This window comes from Rhinoderma darwinii, chromosome 1, assembly GCF_050947455.1.
Source record: "Rhinoderma darwinii isolate aRhiDar2 chromosome 1, aRhiDar2.hap1, whole genome shotgun sequence".
Taxonomy (NCBI): Eukaryota; Metazoa; Chordata; class Amphibia; order Anura; family Rhinodermatidae; genus Rhinoderma; species Rhinoderma darwinii.
The window spans coordinates 292,609,664-292,632,364 of NC_134687.1; the positions used below are offsets into that span (position 1 = coordinate 292,609,664).

General features: G+C 41.3%; 1 protein-coding gene across 7 annotated transcripts in view; it reads left to right on the forward strand.

The window, feature by feature from the left end:
• EPS15L1 (epidermal growth factor receptor pathway substrate 15 like 1) overlaps positions 1-22,701 on the forward strand; it is a 239,977-nt gene that overhangs the window by 150,503 nt on the left and 66,773 nt on the right. For all 7 annotated transcript variants that reach the window (XR_012847578.1, XR_012847579.1, XM_075825344.1 and 4 more), the window contains one exon: positions 897-979. Coding sequence is in view for 5 of the 7 variants with exons in the window: in XM_075825344.1 (XP_075681459.1) it covers positions 897-979 (83 nt within the window). In the remaining 2 variants the exon portion in view is untranslated. The remainder of the gene's footprint in view (positions 1-896; positions 980-22,701) is intronic.

Below are 22,701 nucleotides of genomic sequence, written 5' to 3' on the forward strand. Positions count from 1 at the left end.
CAATGAAGCACTGCTCGCTCTCCTGTGTTCAGCGCCGCCAAGCACACAACGGCGCTGGACACCGGGAGAGGGAAGTGTGCCAGCAAATCATGTCCCACATGCTGGCTGCGGCACCGGTGCCACAGGTTGCTGACCCCTGGTTTAAAGCTGTGTCTAAACTCTTTGTAAGCAGCTCTTACCTAAAAATAAGTGATAGATTTTTAGCAGAAGTTTCTGTGACTGTCCCATACATCTTAATTTGGTTTTGCAACATGCACATGCTACAGAAACGGCTCCATTCAGATGTATGTATTGGATTTTCAGTCGTAGAAGTTTATGCAACAAATCTGCTGTATTTGAACTTAGGGTATGTACACGTATGGCGTATCTTGCTGCCTTTTTAATAAAACGAAAAAAAAAAAACAAGCATTTGGGGTAAAAATTACTGGGAACGCAGCACAGGATGATATAAGAAATTCTGCAGCTACCGGTCAGAGTAATGCAATAGTACATAACAATAGTAAAAAATAAATAAATATATATATATATGGCATATGGACAGGAGTAGTTCTCATAAAACACCTTTGTGCGCTCAGTCACATATCCTTACTGTGGTGTGCAATATCAGGTGTGCCGTTGTAAAATTGTATCTATGACATGATGTTTGTATGATTTCTTTCCTTCAGTAGGAGAATGAGGCAAAGCTTAGCCAGACTATTCACTTGGAGGAGTATAGTCCTATGGGTCCTCCTTTAGATGGATACATTTAGAACTGCATATTCTCTAAATATGTCATAAAACTATTTGACAGTAATGTGTAAACTGTTTCCAAAAGATTCTTGATCAAACTAGTTACAGTTGTGCCATTTTATTGGGTGGACCATATCTAGCACCATTACTTTTGCTGCTTATTTCAGATCCTTTTGGGACGCTGGATCCTTTTGGAAGCAGTGCTTTCAGCAGTAATGAAAGTTTTGCAGATTTTAGCCACATGTCTAAAGTAAGTGTAAAATCCCCACCACACCCACACCTATGCTTTTTTTGTTTTGTTTGTTTTTTTTAGTTAGTGGGTCCGATCATATAAAATTGTCCTGGCCCCTTTTACTGGTATCGTTTTCTAGCTTTGTTGTCCACCACTAGGTGTCAGAATTAAGATACTGAGCTCCTGCCATCTGCTCATACTGAAACCTGGAGCTCTCTAGTATCTCTCTCACCACTTCAAAAGCTGCGAGTGTTAGGTGTAATAAACAAGGCAAGTGTGGTTTTTGCCTCTGAAGTTGGAACTTGTTTTTCACAGAATGATTTCGTTTTTCTGTTTGTGATATTAATAAACTATCGTTTTTCCAATATTTAAGTTTTCTGCACCCTATTTAATGAATGGTTGTGTGCTGTATAGATTTTTATTTGCATGTAATGTGTGCATCTTGGAGCAATTTCTGTTTATTTTTTTGTATAACCTTTGCACAGCGCTGCCCAACTGCCTAAAATGTATGTTATCTCTAATACAGGCTTGAACAATAACTGACTAAACAAAAATCTACCCTGGCAACTGAAGTTTTTTTTTTTAATTTTTTTTTAACTTTATGGTTAGCTGTCTGCCTACGCTCTGTGCTGATCGCATTGAGCTGGGCTATCACTGACCATAGTCGACTCCTTTTATTCCATCAGAAGTGGTCAAAGGCTACTCCTGTTAGACTATGATAATACACAGTGGGTATCAGATGCCTCTTACAGGCAGCCGTCACGTATGCCACTAACAGCCAGAGGGCAGCATAAGAGCCTAATGGAGGTAAGTAGCAGTTTGCAGGGACGCTGAAGGCCATTCTCTGCAGGCTCAATGTCTCTACAGAACTTGATGTGGCGGTTTGCTTAATAGGCACTCAACTAAAATGTTAGGGGAGTGTCTGTCAACTGGTTTAAGTAGTCATCCCCACCCCCCTTTTTATTGTATGACAATTAGTATTTGCTCTTGTTTTTGGCTCGTTAGAAGCACCAAGCAAACAAGTATTGAAATATTTTGTTTAGTGTTTCTTCAGCAGCCTCTGCTGGAAACAGGCTAGATCTGTAGCCATCCCCGGCCTCTCCTGGCTGCTCCAGATCTTGTTACATCTCATATAGGGAGTGATGTTGTGGATTGACAATTCTTCTGTCTGGTACACTTTGTGGTGGCTGCACATACAGCTAGGATGGATCCAGTGTATTCTTCCACAGTGAAGAGAGAATGATTACATTGAAAATGTGTACTGCTTGCAATGAATAATGACATTTATATGTAATATCCTTTGACGCTTATTGATATCAATCAAGGGCCCATCTTTGCAAAACATCTTTGATTTTTATGTAAAAGGTGAATACAGTTTGCAGACACGCCTATGTAAAGGAAATATCTCTTGCTTTCTTATCTCATGCACATCAAAGGTGCTTCTGGCCAAGCTGTAAAGCTACAAAGTGTTGTTGCGAAATTGTACCACCTTTGTTGTTTGTCATGCAAAGCAAAAGTACTTGCAGCCTAGACATGAAATCAATGGTTATCGAGCACATGAAGTGATTTCATTGTCATGATTTTTGCATGCAGGAGAAGGCCAAGTGGCTCAATAATAAGGCTTCATACCAATGACTGGAAACCCAAGAACATATAATAGAGGATTGCTTTAGTAGGTTCTCCTTTTATCAGTGTTATTAGCACAGTAGACCCCTTTAGCTGCAGGAATATTCTGATAATAAAGAAGAAAAAATGACGGTTTAAGAGACTACAGATTTTAATGGCCTCTTGTAGTTAGCTAATGGACTCACAGGTCAGTGGCCGGAATGTTTCTAAATTCCTTGCAGCTCTGAATATGTAGTAACGTAATGTTCTTATTTCTTAAAGAAGTAATACTAGGAGTAGCAATTTAATTTTTTTTATATATTCTTTTGTCCCATCAATGGCTGAAAGGTTAAAGGTGACCATACACATTAGAAGGCTTTTGGCTGAACGATTCTTGCAGCATATCTACTGTTATTGCCATATGCCAGTCCTGTGGAACAGACCCTGTCAATAAGAAGTTTCTTGAATATTTAATATACAGTGCCTGATTAAAATATTCACTCCCTTTGGTGTTTTTCCTTTTATGTTGCATTACAACCTGGAATTAAAATAGATTTGAAATTAGATTTTTGTTTCATGAAAGTGACCAAAATAGTTCAAATGGTTACAGTGGAATGAAAAATAAAAAGCTGTGAGCGCATATGTATTCACCCCCTTTGCAATGAAACCCCTAAATAAGTTCTGGTCAAACCAATTAACTTCAGACGTCACATAATTAGTGAACAGGGTCCCCTGTGTGCAATCAAAGTGTCACATGATCCGTCACATGATGTCAGTATAAATACACCTGTTCTGAAAGACCGCTGAGTCTACAACATCACTAAGAAAGCAACATAAAGTCCTGAAAAGTTGTGGACAAGTAAAGATTAGGGTTCAGTTATTAAAAAGAAAGAAGAATTGTCCTAAACTTTAACCCCTTGACGCACCATGACGTACCGGCACGTCGAGAAATATGGAGCGGGCTCAAAGGCTGAGCGTGCTCCATACGCTGCGTGTGTAAGCTGTATTTTACAGCTGACACCTGGGACTAACGTCCAGGAACAGTGCTTGCTCTATTTCTGTCTCTTCAACCCCTCAAATGCTGCAGGCAATCGCGACCGCAGCATCTGAGGTGTTATAGAGGGGGCGCCCCCCTCCGACAGCTCATTGGCGGCCCCATAACGCGATCGAGGGTCGTCAATGGTTGGCATGGCAGTCCAGGGGCCTAATGAAGGACTGCCTTCACTCTGTCTCTGTTAGGCCCTGCCTCCGGCAGCTCTTAGCATGAGCCTGTAAAAATGATTATACACTGCAATACATTAGTATTACAGTGTATTGTACCAGCGATCTAATGATCCCTGGTTCAAGTCCCCTAGGGGGACTAATGAAATGTGTAAATAAAACGTTAACGTTTTTAGTAGTGGAAAAAGTTAAAATTAAAAGTTCTAAAGTGATGTAAAAAATAAACAAAATTGGTATCGCTGCATCCGTAAAAGTCAGAACTATAACAATATGGCATTATTTAATTCGGACATTGAACACGGTAATGAGAAAAAATATAAAACACCAGAATCGCTGTTTTTTTATAAAAAGTGATCAAAAAGTCCTATGTACCAAACAATGGTAGCAATAAAAACCACGGCTCGTGCCGCAAAAAAGATAAGCCCCCATACCGCTCAATCGACCAAAAAAAATCAAACGTTATGGCTTGCTTATGTTACCATTAGTTGTGGTGACGCAAATTACTATTTCTTTTTTTTCTAACAAATAGTTTTTTCTTTGCAAAAGGAGTAAAATATTAAGAAACTATATAAATTTGATATCGCCGTGAACGTATTGACCAGCAGAATAAAGTTAAACTGTTGTTTTTGACGCACGGTGAAAGACTTAAAAACTAAACCTAAAAATGGAGGAATCCGTTTTTTCCAATTCCACCCCACATAGATTCTTTTTTCAGTTTCCCAGCGCATTATATGGTACTTTAAACTGTGCCAGTAGAAACTACATCAAGAACATAACCCAAGCACTCAAGCGAATGAATAAGCAAGATTTGTTTATTATTTTGTTTTCAGTTTTATCTTCACTGAAGTAAATCTTCACAAGATTTCCGTAATTTTTTTACAGGCAGTAGAAACTACAGCTCCTCCCGCAAAAAACTCAGACCTGGCACGGAGGGCATTAACCCCTTGACGCACTGATATGTCCTGTATTGCAGTGCTTTAAGGTACCGGTGCGTCCTGGCTCTAAACGGTCACTTTGTCAAAGGACAGGATGACAGAACTGTGCCATCAACTGTTTGACAGTTGATCGGCAGAGTAAGACAGCAGGGGACCGATCACAGCGGTTCTCGGCTGGCGCTCGCTGTGTTTGGTCAGTCACAGCAGACTGACCAATCACAGCTCCTTGAGAATGTGTATGTGATGAGCAGCTGAGCCAGCGCCATCACCGCTGGTTGTCGGCTATCCGACACCCCGCTATAACGGCCAGGACCAGAGCTAGGCTCCGATCCGGCCGATTAACCCCTTAGATGCAGCGACAGCTGCATCTAGGTGGTTAGATCGCACCCTATGGTTTCTATTGGCAACCATCAGGTGCCGATGGTTGCTATGGCAACCGTTGCCTAACAATGGCTTCCTAGTACGGAAGCCTATTAGGCCCCAACAGAGGCGAAGCCTAATAGGCTTGCTGTAAGTGAATAGCTGACAGCTCTAATACACTGCTCTATGTAGGGAGTGCAGTGTATTAGAATAGCGATCAGGACTTCATGCCTTCAAGTCCCTTAGTGGGACACAAAAAAAGTTAAAACAAGTTACTAAAAATGTTGTAAAACAGTGAAAAAAAATAAGAGTTTCATGTTAAAAAGAAAAAACTATAACAGCCTTTTTTCCCATAATAAATCTTTTATTATAGGAAAAAAAAGAAAACATTTTAAAAAAAAACGTGGTATCGCCACGTCCGTAACTACCTGAACTATAAAAATATCACGCTATTTAACCCGCACGGTGAACACTGTAAAAAAATTAAATTAAAAAAGCTGTTTTTTTGGTCACTACCCCTCCAAAAACAGAATAAAAGAAGGGATCTAAAAGTTGCATGTACCCCAATATTATACCATTAAAAACTACAGCCCAGAAAAATAAAAAGTTATTGCTCTCAGAATATGACACAAAAAATAAATTATTTGAAACAAAAGTGATTTTATCGTGCAGACGCTGCAAATCACCAAGAAATATATACATATGTTAGCGCATGGCGAACGCCGTAAAAAAAAGAATAAAAAAACATGATCAGAATTGCTGGTTTTTTGGTCACCTTGCTTGCCAAAAAATAAAATAAAAAGTGATCAAAAAATCGCATGTACCCCAAAATGGTACCAGTGAAAACTACAGATTATCCCGCAACAAATGAGCCATCACACATCTCCAACTAATGCAGTGTTCCAAAAGCGGATAAGATTGGGCACCATTTATCAGTGCGACCCTGCCACATATCTGAATTATTTATGTAACGCATTATTATACCCTCTTATGCCCTGATGTACTCTGCCCAGCCTACATACGCCCCCACATCATAAACTGAAATACCAGCAAAACCCCAAACAAAAGTACCACTAAGCAAAATCTGCACTCCAAAAGCCAAATGGTGCTCCCTCCCTTCTGAGCCCTGCATCATACCCAAACAGCAGTTTACATCCACATATATCGCCATACCCGGGAGAAACCGCTTAAGTTAGAGGTATTTGTCTTCAGTGGCACGAACTGGGCACAACATATTGTGCACTAAAATGGCGCATACCTGTGGGAAATTTAAATTTTTACTTTGCACCAGCCACTGAGCATTCATTTCTAATAAAAAAAAAAAATGCTCACTACACCCCTTACAAAAAATGCCTTGAGGGGGGCAGTTTCCAAAATAGGGGGCACTACTTGGGGGTTTGTTTTACTATTTGACCCGCGAGCCCTGCCATTGTGGGCCAATGCTGTGAAAATCACCAAGATAGGCCTCATATGCGCATTTGCTCTTTCACGCCTAAGCCCAGTCATATGTCCAGGCAAATCATAAATGCCTTGAGCGGTGTAGTTTACAAAATGAGGTTACTTCTCAGGGTTTTACGCTCTACTCTGGTACCTAAGGGACCTCTGCAAATGCGACATGGCGCCTGTACGCCAGTCTAGCAAAATCTGCGCTCTAAAAGCCAAATGGCGCTTCCTTCCAAAGCAATTTAGGGCCACACATGGGGTATTGTTGTACTCGGGAGAAATTGGGTAACAAACTGTGTGTTTGTTTTTTCTCCTATTACCCCTTGTGGGAAAAAAAATTGGGCGCAAAACTACATATTTTTGGAAAAAAAATGTCACTGCCTCATTTTAATACAATCTATGAAACACCTGCGGGATCAAAATGCTCACTACACCCCTAGATAATTACCCTGAGGGGTATAGTTTCCAAAATGGACTCACTTCTCAGAGGTTTCTACTTTACTGGTACCTCAGGGGCTCTGCAAATGCGACATGGCGCCAAAAAAACAATCAACCAAAATCTACATGCCAAGTAGCACTCCTGCCATTCTGAGCCCTGCCGTGTGACAAACAGAAGAATACCACTTATGGGGTATTGCCGTACTCGGGAGAAATTGCTTTACAATTGTTTGGGTGCTTTTTCTCCTTTATTCCTTGTGAAAATGAAAAAAATTCAACATGTTAGTGGAAAGAATGTAGATTTTCATTTTCACTGCCTAAGGGGTGTAGTTTCCCAAATGGGGTCACTTTTGGGGGGTTTAGTACTATTTTCAGTGGCTTTGCCATTCCAGCAAAACTTGAGCTCCAAAAGTCAAATGGCGCTCCTTCCTTTCTAAGCCCTGCCGTGTGTCCAAACCGCAGTTTATTACCACATATGGTGTATTGCTGTGCTCAGAAGAGTTTGCTTTGGAAATGTTGGGGTGCTTTTTCTCCTTTATCTATTGTAAAAATGAAAAAATATGAGCTAAAACGACATAATATTAGAAAAAAAATTGCTTTTCAATTCCACTAAATTGTGCCAAAAAACTGTGGGGTCAAAATGCTAACTATACCCCTAGAAACATTCCTTGACGGGTGTAGTTTGCAAAATGGGTAATTTTTTTATTTTTTTTGCGGTTTTGGTCCCTCCAGGGTGTTGCACGTGACATGGCACCAAGAACTATTCTAGCAAAATCTGCTTTCCAAAATTGAAATGGTGCTCCTTCCCTTGTGAGCCCTGCTGTAGGTCCAAACAGCAGTTTATTACCACATATGGGGCATTGCCGTAATCGTGAGAAGATGCTTTACAAACCTTGGGGTGCGTTTCATTTTTACAGACTCATTTCAATAAGTTTAGTAAAGAAACTGTGGGGTCAAACTACTCACTATACCCCTAGATAAATTTCTTGAGGGGTGTAGTTTCCAAAATGGGGTCACTTTTGGGGGGTTTCCACTGTTTTGGCACCACAAGATCTCTTCAAACCTGACATGGTGCCTAAAATATATTCGAAAAAAAAAGCGGCCCCAAAATCCTCTAGGTGCTCCTTTTGCTTCTGAGGCCTGTGCTTCAGTCCATAAGTACACTAGGGCCACATGTGGGATATTTCTAAAAACTGCAGAATCTGGGCAATAAATATTGAGTTGCTTTTCTCTGGTAAAACTTTGTGTTAAAGAAATAAATGTATTGCCAATAACTTTTGGCAAAATATGAAAATTGTAAATTTCCCCTCTACTTTGCTTTATTTCCTGTGAAACACCTAAAGGGTTAAGAAACTTTCTGAATGCTGTTTTGAATGCTTTGAGGGGTCTAGTTTTTAAAATGGGGTGATTTATAGGGAATTTCTAATATATAAGGCCCTCAACGCCACTTCAGAACTGAACTGGTCTCTAAAAAAAAAAAGTAGCCTTTTGAAAGTGAGAAATTGCTGCTAAAGTTCTAAGCCTTGTAACATCCTAGAAAAATAAAAGGATGTTCAAAAAACGATGCAAACATAAAGTAGACATATGGGAAATGTTAACTAGTAACTATTTTGTGTTTCTGATTACGATCTGTTTTACAGGCTAATACATTTAAATTTAGAAAAATTCACATTTTTACAAATTTTCTGTAAAGGATCTGCCAGACACAGCTTCTGTGTCGACGCCCGTGGTTAGTCAGTCTGCTCCTAAGTCTGATAGAGTGACTCCTTCTTCTACCACTCAGGCTGGGAGGCTGGGGAGTGGGAGAGCCTATCACAGCCTGGCCAGACGGAGCTAGCTCCCGCCCTCTGTCTATTTATACCTTCGTTTCCTGCTTCTCCTTTGCCTGTGATTCTGCCTGTTTCCTGGCTCTGCTGCTTGTACTATTTGTCCTCTTCTTCATATTGACCCTGGCTTTACTGACTACTCTCCTGCTCTGCGTTTGGTACCTCGTACACTCCTGGTTTGACTCGGCTCGTTCACTACTCTTGTAGCTCACGGTGTTGCCGTGGGCATCTACCCCTTTTCCCTTAGCTTCTTTGTACCCTTGTCTGTCTGTCTGACGTGCACATAGTGAGAGTAGGGACCGTCGCCCAGTTGTACGCCGTCGCCTAGGACGGGCCGTTGCAAGTAGGAAGGGACTGAGTGGCGGGTAGTTTAGGGCTCACCTGTCTGTCTCCCTACCCCGTCTTTAAATTTTCTCAGAATTTTGGTGTTTTTCACAAATAAGCACTGAATATATAGACTAAATTTTGCCACTAACGTAAAGTACATTGTGTGACGAGAAAACAATCTCAGAATTGCTGGATACATAAAAGCCTTCCAGAGTTATTACCACATAAAAAGACATGTAAGATTTGAAAAAATTGGCTGTGTCCTTAAAGGGAATGTGTCGCAAATTAAACCTTTTTTTTTTAAGTGTCGTTACTTATTTCTATTAGATTTTTTACGTTTTTGGTGGAAAGTATTAAAAATTAAATAATAATTTGACATGTTTTCCAATGTTGGCCACCAGGGGGAGCACTTCCCAGAATTACAGCAAGGTGAATAAGGCAAAGCAACCTGACTCACAGCTGCTGTAAATGTGGGAGGGAACCTCACCCCCCCCCTCTCACAAGCCAGGTAAAGGTGTCTTCAAATTGCTAAGCAGTGTCTGGCAGCCATATTGGGTGTGATTCTGCAGCTGGAAGAAGTTATAGGACACACCAAAAGGCTAAGTGTATGTTCACACGCTTACTAAACAAAGGGAAAACCGATACTGATTTTCAGCCATTTTTTAATCTAACTCGCGTTTTTTAACGGTTGTTTTTGGAGCTGTTTTTCTATAAAGTCAATGAAAAACGGCTCCAAAAACTACCACGTAAAAAACGCCCTGTCGGAACAGAACGCCGTATTTCCCATTGAAACCAATGGGCAGATGCTTGTAGGCGTTCTGCTTCCGATTTTTCAGCTGAAAACATTGTGTGTGAACATACCCCTAGGGTATGTGCACACGCTAACTGCATTTACGTCTGAAATGACGGAGCTGTTTTCAGGAGAAAACAGCTCCGTCATTTCAGACGTAATTGCTCGTACTCGCGTTTTGCGAGGCGTCAATTACGGACGTAATTTGGAGCTGTTCTTCATTGAATTCAATGAAAAACGGCTCAAATTACGTCCCAAGAAGTGTCCTGCATATAATGTATATGTGTCCTGCATTTCTTTGCCGAGGCTGTTATTTTACGTGCCGTCTTTTGACAGCGACGCGTAAAATTACAGGTCGTCGGCACAGTACGTCGGCAAACCCATTCAAATGAATGGGCAGATGTTTGCCGACGTATTGGAGCCGTCTTTTCAGGCGTAATTCGAGGCGTAAAACGCCTCGTTTACGCCTGAAAATAGGTAGTGTGAACCCAGCCTTAGAATGATGAAAGTGAAGTGAATGACTTTTCAGTTGACCGGTTCACACGCCGTGTATTTGACATGTTTTTTTTTTTTTGCACATTTTACGTGCAAAAAAAAACACATAAAAAACGCTTGATTACACTTGATTTTGTGTGTGTGTGTGTGTTTTCTCGCCGCTGATTCTTCAAAACAGCTGATAAGCGGCTATGAAGTATCAGCGGCGCCCGTGCATACTCCACTCTGCCACACACACACGGGAAAAGTCTTAAAGGGGTCGTCCAGGAAAACATGGCGCCGCACCTGTCCTCAGGTCGTGTGTGGTATTACAGCTCTGTCCTATTCACTTCAATGGAGGTGAACTGCAATACCAGACACAACCTGAGGACAGGTGCGGCGCTGTCTCCAATCCGGACACCCCTTCTGTCCTGAGATGACCCGACGGGGGAGGTGGGTGTCAGAGCCACCCACCGCCATCACCGCAGACAGAACCACACAACTATGGCATGAGGGCAGGGCTTGTCCTGAGTGCACTGTCTCTTGTTATGGACAGAGTTATAGTCACATGAACCCCGTCTGATGAACCGGTAACCTAGGTCCGATCACATGACAGAGGGGGTTACCAAAAACCCTGCGCACACTCAGCCCGTCCATCCAGCCCTTTCCTGGTTATATCTGCGTCTGGGAAAGCTGGGTGACCACCATTACCCCTCCTACTGGAGTGTTTAGGGATGTGACTAATGAACCTCTCACACTCCAGTAGGAGGGGTAATGGTGGTCACCCAGCTTTCCCAGACCCCTGAACGGTAAATCTCTCTAATTGTGCTGAGACTAGAGGTTCATTAGTCACATCCCCAAACAGTCTCAGCAGAACTAGAGAAATTTACCGTTCAGGGCTTTCCCAGTACAGTTTCATCGTGTGTCCTTCACACAAGGGAGGGAGGTGGGGCTGTTTCGGGGGAGGGGGGGCGTCGGGTGGGGGGGCCCATCGGGGGTCATGAGAGCGGGTGTCTGTGAGGTAGAGAGTGGGACATTCAGAGACACACATCTTACCTGCAGTGCAGCAGGTCTTCAAGATGGCGCCTGCTCTCTCCCTGCAAACAGCTGCTCTGCCCTGTCTGACTCTGACCTGCGTCTGCGCAGGACAGAGCCATAGTGCAAAGTCAATGGGACAGGTCCCGTTCATTGACTCCTATGGACTGTAGCTGCCGTATTCCATGTCTGTATGTGTCGTTAATCGACACATACAGAAATTTTTAAAAAATGGCAGCCCCCATAGGGAAGAAAAAGTGTAAAAATAACACACAAATTAATACAAACGTTTTTAATAAAACACTAACCTCAAACTGATATTAATTTTTTTTTTTGGGTGACACTGTTCCTTTAAGGGTTTAATAAGAGATACAACAAAGACACCAACAATAGATCCACAGTGGAGATGGAAGTATCTGTCCATAGGACCATTATAATCGTTACACTCCACAGAGGTGGGTTTATGGAAGAGTGGCCAGAAAAAAAGCCTTTGCTTAACGAAAATTATTGGAAAAAGCGTGTGCCAAACTGCATGTGGCAGATTCTCCATCACATGGAAGAAGATTCTCTGGTAAGACTAGACTAAAATTGAACTTTTTTGTCTATCATGGGAGAAGCTTTCTGTAGCGCAAACCCAACACTTCCCATCAGCCCAAGAATACCATTCCCACAGTGAACCATGGTGGTGGTGGCACCATGCTGTGGAGATACTTTTCATCGGCAGGGACTGGAAAACTGGTCAGGATTGAAGAAAAGATGAATGTCCGTAAATACAGGCAATTATTAGGGAAAACCAGTATCCCTCTGCCAGAGATTAGAGACTGGGAGGAAGATACTTCTAAAGCTACACTGGAGGGGCTTAAGGGGAAACGTTAAATTGTCCTGGATTGGCCTAGTCAAAGCCCAGATATCAATCTAGTGAGAACCTGTGGCGTGACTTGAAGACTGCTGTACACCGACTCAACCCATCTAACTTGGAGTTGGAGCAGTTTTGCCTGGAAGGATGGGCAAAAAACCCAGTGTTTGGATGTGCTAAGCTAATAGAGATTTATCCCCAAAGACTTACATCTGTAATTGCAGCAAAAGGTGGCTCCACAAAGTATTGACTTTCAGGGGGTGAAAACTTATGCACATTCAATTTCTTTATTTTATTTTATTTGTCTTAAATAGGCTCTGTCACCAGTTTAATACTTCTCTATCCCCTACCTAATCTAATAAAGTTTTGATGTAGATAACTACTGTGTCGATTTTTAACCCCTACCCGTACGAGTAAGTAACTATACGTAGTTGCGGGAGGTTACTTCACGCACAAGGACGTATAGTTACTGAGTTGTTTCCGGTGCACACTGTCGGCGATAGTGTGCACCTGGAACCGGGAGGTCAGCTGTCGCCGACAGCTGACACGCCACTCTTGCCGGCCAGCGGTCCTTTGCCGCTGATTTCTGCTAATTTTTTTCAAATGCCTAACTGGGCGTTTTTTGTTCTTTTTATTTAACTATGTGGGTGTTGTAAAGAAAAGTATATGACGCTGACTAATCAGCATCATACACTTCTCTTCATTCATGTCCAGCTAATCGTCCTGTCACGGCTGGAGGTGATGTCTGGTCTTTCTCCTGTTGCTCCGGTGAAGGAACTGCGGAAGGAAGTCACGTCACAGCGTGATATCGCGAGATCAGGCTGTGCTGTGACTAAAGCTGGGCATCATACACTTTTCTGTACAAGTAGTAACGGGAAAAGAAGCCCAGTTAGGCATTTAGAAAAGATTAACATGGATCTTAATGATCTGAACTTTGTCAATAATAACATTTGTTTTTAAAAAAAAACAACACAGTAGTTATCTACAACAAAGCGTTTATTAGATTAGGTAGGAGATAGAGAAGTATTAAACTGGTGACAGAGCCTCCTTAAAGGGAATGTGTTGCTAGAAAAAAATTTATATTTTTTTTAGTTAAACAATTAGGGTATAGGTGATTAAACATTGTTCTAATTTTTTTTTATTTTTTTTCACGAGTCAGGAAATATTATAAATTAGATTCTAATTTATAATATTTCCCAGTGCTGGTCACTAGATGGAGCAATTCCCAAAATTGCAGCATTGCATGTGGTAAAGCAACCACATTGCTTTATGCTGCAAAATTTGGGAAAACTCACTCGCTCTAGTGAGCTCTCAGAATCCCCCCCTCCTTTATCCTGGCTAGTGCCGGGAGAAACGAGGGGATTGAACGGTCAAACCTCCTACACTGTGTGTCACCATTTTTTGAGCTAACACAGTGTAGTAGGTTTACATACACTAGTAAACACACAGTAAAACACTTACATACACAGAAATCACTTACCTGCTCCAGTCGCCGCCGGTCCATCCGCTCCGTCTGCTACCGCCGCTCCATGTTCACAAGTCCGGAAGCCGCGACCGGAAGTAGTAATCTTACTGTCCGGCCGCGACTTCCGGTCTACAGGAAAATGGAGCCGGACGGCGCACAGTTCAACTTGGACTGTGTGGGAGCGGCGCATGCGCCGTTCCCACACAGACGGCGTACACCATAGTGGATGGAACGGGCCCCGTTCGCATTCACTATGTGACTGTAGCTGCTGTACTCCATGTCTGTATGTGTCGTTAATCGACACATACAGAAATGGAGAAAAAAAATGGCAGCCCCCATAGAGAAGAAAAAGTGTAAAAATAAAAAAAAGTAAAACACAAACACACAAATAAATATAAAAGTTTTTAATAAAGCACTAAATTCAAACTGATGTAAAAAAAATTTTTTTCGGGACACTGTTCCTTTAAGCATTGTTTGTCACAGTAAAAAAATATTTTGCACCTTCAAAGTGGTAGGTAAGTTTGTAAATCAGATAGTACACCCCCCCCCCCCAATAAAAAACAAATAAAGATAATTTATTCCAGGTTGCAGTTCAACAAAACAGGAAAAACACCAATACTTTCGCAAAGTTCAGTCTTTTCTAAGGTGATTCTTACTGTTAGACAAGTTACATTTCATTGCAAGTTTACTTTGCATATTTCACCTGACATTTTTTTCTCTTCTGTAAGTAAAGTAGAAATGAAGGCCAATAATATGTCATGACTTTAAAGGGAACTTGTCAGCAGTTTTGAGGCCTCAAAACCTCTGAAAGGGTGATATAGGGTAGGGAAGAGCATTTTAAAACGGCATTTTTTTCTCGATCATGCAAGTTGTATGACCGAGATAATGATGTTTAATTCCCCAAGCGCGCGGATCGCAAATGCCACTGTGGCGGGACCTGGTGTGCAAGTGCTCCTGCCCGTCTGGTCTGAATGACTGCATTGGCGATCTCCTGATTGGCCGCTAGAGCCGTCACTCAGAGCAGAGTGTGGCATTTACGACGCCGCACGGGAGGAATCGAAAGTTGGTTTCTTGGTCATGACCAAGATAAAAGGTACGTTTACAATGCTCTTCCATTTTTAGGCCTTAAAACAGCTGACAAGTTTCCATTAAAGGCTTGCCGGGAGTAGAATACTAGACTACTGCTTACATCTATGGTATCATTAAAGCCCGGAATTTTAGGTTTCAAATGAAATAATGCACAAAATTTTAGGTGCAATACTTGGGGTGCAGCAGTAGTTTGAAGTCGAGGAGCAGCATAAAAAGTTTTTCTTGGTTTTGTGTCTCTGTAAGGCCCTCAAAAACCGCCCGAAAATGCCTTCCATTGATTTCAATGGGAGTTGGACGAGTTTTTTTACCTCGAGTAAAAAAAAACGCGTCGCAGTAAAAAGAAGCGTCATGACCCATCTTGAGGCGGTTTCCGCCTCCAAAACCCCATTTCAATGAGTCAGAAAGAGGAAAAAAAACCTTGAGTGTTTTGACAAGTTTTTGTCAAACCACTGTGCAAAAACCTACTGGAGCAGTTTTTGCAGGAGGAATTTTCCTCCTGCAAAAAAAACTCAGTGTGAACACAGCCTTAGGAAGGTTTGGGGAAAGCTGCAAGTGACATCAGGAAGAAAGATCACTGCCGGTTACGGACATGTCTTACCCTGTACAGCCTTCAGGAACATTGTTTCAAGTTATAACACCTCCCTCGCATGGACCAGACTTTTAGCTAGATCATTAATTTTTTTCCCCAATTTTTACAAAACTTTATATTTGATACAAAATTGCATGACGGTGTGCATGATTTTAAAGTATTACGCTCAGAAAATATATGGGGGAATAATAGGATTTTTTTTTAAATTCAAGTTTTACTTGTGTTTTTTAAAGTGTTAACTGTCCTGGCAGCGATATGGTTAAGAGTTGTCTAACCATAGCAAGACCTTCTGAAAATTAAGCCGGCCTTGTGATCCGCTAATAGCTGGGTGTCCATCTTCTAAATCCCTAGTAAACTTGTTTACTAAACCAAAGAAAATACTAGTACTTCAACAATCTTTGAGTAGTAAAGAGCTTTTCAATCACGTATTTAATAATAATGCAACCAATCACTGTTTATCACCAACACCACGCTTATACAGAACAGGTGTCCTATCAACCTTGACTCCTAGGTGCAGCACCCCCAAAACATTTGCATAAAGCCACAGTAAGCCTCTTTAGGCTATATTCACACAAGCGTGAAAAACCACCTGATGTATGCACTGAACATGTCCATAGGCTCGACGTATGCCAAAGAGTGTCTTTTGGCATATGTTCGAGCAATATGTGTCTGCATACCTTTTTATTCCACTGTATTGAAAAGCATACACATCTCCGTACAGGGTAATCCCACAAAAAAAAATATATACTGTAAGTCCGTGGGGGACGTATGCAACTTTTGCCTTACAGCTGCATACATCAGGCCTTTATGTTATGTGTCTGTGTATATACATATTTTCCCTGCATATACACCGAGCATAATCCACAGCAGATTACAGTACTAGCCATGTAAATGAGATTTAGACAAATCTCATCCACATTCTACTGAACATCAAATCCGCAGAATGCACATTCGGTTCTGGATGTTCAATGTCCGTTTCTGCCCTTTTTAATGTGAAAGGCGTAAAATTTGCAGCAAAATCTGCACAAAACACGTTACTGGTTTTGCTAAAGTAACGCTAAGGAAACTCTGCCAAAAGTATTCGTCTCGTGTGAATCCAGCCTAAGGGTATGTGCACACGAGAAGTGGCTTTTACATCTGAAAAGACAGACTGTTTTCAGGAGAAAACAGCTGCGTCGTTTCAGACGTAAAAGCTCCTCCTCGTATTATGCGAGGCGTCTTTGACGATCGTAAATCTTGAGCTGCTCTTCATTGACTTCAATGAAGAACGGCTCAAATTACGTTGCCAAGAAGTGTCCTGCACTTCTTTGCCGAGGCAGTTATTTTACGCGTCGTCGTTTGACAGCTGTCAAACGACGACGCGTAAATGACAGGTCGTCGGCACAGTACGTCGGCAAACCCATTCAAATGAATGGGCAGATGTTTGCCGACGTATTGTAGCCCTGTTTCCAGACGTAAAACGAGGCATAATACGCCTCGTTTACGCCTGAAAATAGGTAGTGTGAACCCAGCCTGTCTGTTGTATCCAGATACAGTGCCGACAATCACAATGGCAGCAAAACGTTTATGATTTCGATGCCATATACCTTTCCCTTATCAGCAAACCGTTCTTCTGTAGCAAATCCTTTTTATGGGTGCAAGCAAAGTATTCCACAAGTGTCAAACAACACTATTGGCTGATATTCGAGAAACCTTTTGCACACCCTCACGTTTATCCACAAGTCTCAGGTGACGTTATTGACTTGCCTGAGACTTCTACAAATAACTGCACTTTGGCTGTTAATGAAACAGTCGCCCCTTTTAAAGAAACTCTATATCAGGGTTCATGCAACTCAAGTTTCACATAACCTTAAATTGGATTCATTGCTTACATTAAAAGCCTTAGAAATGCAAAAACACAAGCCATCAGGTCAGTTGAGCTCTGAGGTAAATTTCAATTAAAAACATTACTTATAAGACATGGGTATGACAGATGCCATGGTCACCATTGACTGTGGCATCTAAGCGGTTAAACGACGGGGATCGGAGTTCTCTTCGATCCTGGCTGTTATAGCAAGGTGTCAGATGTAATATACAGCTGACAGCCTATGTTGCGGTCGTAGCCAGTGAGCCCGCTCCATAATACCGCTCCCAACTATGATGGATGGCGGGTGGCGATGGTTGCTATGGCAACCAGGGAGCCGTTGCTAGGCTTCCTGGTTGCCCAGGTACGGAAGCTTATTAGGTCCTGCCCGAGGCAGGACCTAATATGCTGACTGTCAATTGATGAATGACAGTTACAATACACTGCACTACATAAGTAGTGCAGTGTATTGTACCGGGGATTAGAAGACCAGATCTTCAAGTCATCAGGTAAGTGTAAAAGAAAAAGTGAAAGAAGTAAAAAAAAAAAATGTTAAAGAAAAATAAATAAAAGTTTTAGCTAATAAAAACAATAATCGCCCTGTTTCCCTGATCAACTCCTTTATTATTAGAAAAAAATGAAAACCATGAAAAAAACTATACATAATAGGTATCGTCGCGTTTTGAACGGCCTGATCTATAAAAGTCAGATTATTTTTACCGCACGGTGAACACCGTAAACATTTCTAGTAAAAAACAATTTGGTTTAAAAAAAAAAGTTCCAAAATGGAACCAATAAAAATTACAGCTCGTTCCACAAAAAACGCGCCCTCACACAGCTCCGTCACCGGAAAAATAACACGTTATGACTCAAAACGCAATGATGCTAAATGACGGCCCAGACTAATTTTTTAGGTCCAGTAGAATTTCACTAAATACCCCACATCGTCATTTGCTGGACCCCACAGGTGGACCCTGTAGATGCAGCGGAGATGAGGAAATTTTAGGGCCTTGTGCGGCTTATAGGGCTAGTGAAGAAGTCAAAGATTAGCCAATACTGGAGCGCAGATATTTTGTATAATACCCAATAAACCCGGCCTGTGTATAAAGGATTGGTTCAAAGCGTACCACACCAATCCATGGATTATTCATTCACCCCATTATTACATCATCCTATTATGACCTGTTGCACTCCGCCCAGTTTACATATACCCTGATGTACTCCGCCCAGTTTACATATGCCCTGATGTACTCTGCCCAGTTTATATATACCCTGATGTACTCCGCCCAGCTTACATATACCCTGATGTACTCCGCCCAGCTTACATATACCCTGATGTACTCCGCCCAGCTTACATATACCCTGATGTACTCCGCCCAGCTTACATATACCCTGATGTACTCCGCCCAGCTTACATATACCCTGATGTACTCCGCCCAGCTTACATATACCCTGATGTACTCCGCCCAGCTTACATATACCCTGATGTACTCCGCCCAGCTTACATATACCCTGATGTACTCCGCCCAACTTACATATACCCTGATGTACTCCGCCCAGCTTACATATACCCTGATGTACTCCGCCCAGCTTACATATACCCCGATGTACTACGCACAGTTTACATATACCCTGGATGCACTCCGCCCAGCTTACATATACCCTGATGTACTTCGTCCAGCTTACATATACCATGATGTACTCCGTCCAGCTTACATATACCATGATGTACTCCGTCCAGCTTACATATACCATGATGTACTCCGCCCAGCTTACATATAACCTGATGTACTCCGTCCAGTTTACATATACCATGATGTACTCCGCCCAGCTTGTATATACCCCGATGCACTCTGCCCAGCTTACATTTGCCCCCACATTATAAGCTGAAATACCAGTAAAACACCAAGCAAAATCTGCGCTTCAAAAGCCAAATGGTCCAGCTGAGCCTGGCAGTGTGCCCAAACCGCAATTTATAACCACATATGGGGTATTACTGTATTCTGGAGAACCCGCTTAACAATTTATGGGATGTGTGTCTACGGTGGTACAAGCTGGGCACAACACTTTGGGCACTGAAATGGCATATCTGTGGAAACCGGCAATTTTCAATCTGCAACATCTATTGTTTACTCATTTTTGCAAAACACTTGTGCGGTCAAAATGCTCACCACACCCCTTGATAAATTCTTTGGGGGATCTAGTTTCCAAAATGGGGTAATTTTTCGGGAGTACCACTGTACTGGTACTATAGCTCAATGCAACATGGTGTCAAAAAACGAATCTTGTAAAATCTCCACTCCAAATACTAAATGGCGCTCCTTCTGTTTAGAGCCTTGCTGTGTGTCCAAATAGCAGTTTATGACCACATGTTGGGTATTTCCGTACTCTGGAGTAGTTGCTTTACAAATGTTACGGTGCTTTTTCTCCTTTATTTGATGAGAAAATGAAAAATTTTGAACTAATGCTACATCTTATTGGAAAAAATGTAATTTTTCATTTTTACTGCCCAATTCTAATGAAATCTATGAAACACCTGGGGGGGGGTCAAAATGTTCACTACACCCCTAGTTGAATTCTTCTAGGGGTGTAGTTTCCCAAATGGAGTCACGTTTGGGGGGTTACCACTGTACTGGTACCTTTTAGGAGCTTTACAAATACGACATGGTGCCGAGAAATTAATCCAGCAAAAACTGTACTCCAAAAGCTAAATGGCGTGCCTTCCCTTCTGAGCCCTGATGTGCATTCATACAGTGGTTTATTACCACATATGGGGTATTTCCGTACTCTGGAGAAGTTGCTTTACAAATGTTGGGATGCTTTTCCTCATTTATTTGTTGAAAAAATAAAAAATTCTGAGGTAAAGCTACATCTTATTGGAAAATAATGTAATTTTTCATTTTCACTGCCCAATTCTAATAAAATCTATGAAATACCTGTGTGGTCAAAATGATCACTACAGCCCTAGATGAATTCCTCTAGGGGTGTAGTTTCCCAAATGGAGTCACTTTTGGGGGGTTTCCTTTGTTTTTGCACCACAAGACCTCTTCTAAGCTGACATGGTGCCTGAAATATAATTAAAAGGAAGGCCAAAAAATCCACTAGTTGCACCTTTTGCTTCTGAGGCCGGTGTTTCAGGCGTGTAGCACTCTAGGGCCACATGTGGGATATTTCTAAAAACTGCAGAATCAGGGCAATAAATATTCAGTTGTGTTTCTCTGGTAAAAAACCTTCAGTATTACAGTAAAAATGGATTAAAATGGAATTTCTGCAAAAAAAATATGAAATTTGCATATTTCCCTTCCACTGTGCCTTAATTCCTGTGAAATGCATAAAGGGTTAAGAAACTTTCTAAATGCTGTTTTGAATACTTTAAGGGGTGCAGTTTTTAAAATGGGGTGATTTGTGGGGGTTCCTAATATATAAGGCCCTCAAAGCTACTTCAGATCTGAACTGTTCCCTAAAAAAATAGCCTTTTGAAATTTTCTTGAAAATGTGAGAAATTGCTGCTAAACCTATAAGCCTTGTAACGTCCTAGAAAAATAAAAGGATGTTCAAAAATGATGCAAACCATAAAGTAAACATATGGGAAATGTTAACTAGTCACTATTTTGTGTGGTATTACTATATGTCTTACAAGCAGATACATTTGAATTTAGAAAAATGCTAATTTTTGCGAATTTTCTGTTCATTTTGGTGTTTTTCACAAAAAATATTGAATTTATCGACCAAACTTTTTCACTAATATAAAGTACAATATGTCTTGAGAAAACAGTCTCAGAATCGCTTGGATAGGTAAAAGCATTCCGGAGTTATTACCACATAGAGTGACACATGTCAGATTAAAAAAATTAGGCTTTCATTTGGTCCAAAAGTGGCTGCGTCCTTAATGGGTTAAAGTGCAGACTCTCCTCTTTAATTTGAGGGTATCCACATCCTAATTTGAGGAAGGGTTTAGGAATCACAGCTCTTTAATATGTAGCTGCCTCTTTTTCAAGGGACCAAAGGTAATTGGACAATTATCTCAAAAGCTATTTAATGGGCTGCATGGGCTATTCCCTTGTGAATCCTTTATCAATTAAGCAGGTAAAAGGTCTAGAGTTGATTCCAGGTGTAGCATTTGCATTTGGAAGCTGTTGCTGTGAACCCACAACATGAGGTTAAAGGAGCTCTCAATGCAAGTGAAACAGACCATCGTTAGGCTGAAAAAAAAAGAAGAAATTCATCAGAGAGAGAGCACCAATGTTAGGAGTGGCCAAATCAACAGTTTGGTACATTCTTGAAAAAAAAGAGCACTGGTGATCTCGGGAACTGCAAAAGGCCTGGACATCCACGGAAGGGAAGACAACAGTGGTGGATGAACGCAGAATCCTTTCCATGGTGAAGAAAAACCACTTCACAACATCTACCCAAGTAAAGAACACTCTTTTGGAAGTTGGTGTATCAGTATCTAAGTCTACCATAAAGAGAAGACTTCATGAGAGCGAATACAGAGGTACAAACCATTAATCAGCCTCAAAAATAGAAAGGCCAGATTAGACTTTGCCAAACAACATGTAAAGAAGCCGCCCAGTTCTGGAACAGCATTCTTTGGATAGATGAAACTAAGATCAACCTGTACCAGAATGATGGGAGGAAGAAAGTATGGAGAAGGCTTGGAACGGCTCATGATCCAAAGCACACCACATCCTCTGTAAAACATGGTGGAGGCAGTGTGATGGCATGGGCATGCATGGCTACCAAAGACACTGGGTCACTGGTGTTTATTGATGATGTGACTGAAGACGGAAGCAGCCGGATGAATTCTGAAGTGTTCATGGATATACTTTCTGCTGACATTCAACCAAATGCAGCAAGGTTGATTATAAGTCGCTTCACAGTCCAGATGGACAATGCCCCAAAACATACTGCGAAAGCAACCCAGGAGTTTTTTGAGGCAAAGAAGTGGAATATTCTGCAATGGCCGAGTCAATCACCAGATCTCAACCCGATTGAGCATGCATTTCACTTGCTTAACCCCTTAATGACCGGGCATGTTTGTACCTTAATGACCAAGCCAGATTTGTCAAATCTGGTATGTCTGACTTTATCAGAGAATAACTCTGTGAAAGTTTTGAATATCCAAGTAATTCTGACAGTTTTTTCGTCACATGTACTTTATTTTAGTGGTAAAAGTAGACTGATACAATTTGCGGATATTAATTAAAAAATAGAAAAATGGAAGAAATTTTGTAAAAATTAAAATTTTTCCCTATTTTTAACTGCAATATGTCACATGTGCACACATACTGTACAATTTTTTTAATTAAATATATATTTCCATCTCTTTACTCTATTTTCGCAGCACTTTTGAAAAAATAAAATACATTTTCAGTAATTTAGAGGACTTACAAATTGAATAATAAATTTGTAAGTACATTTTGTTTTCCTGCACCAAGCCAGGT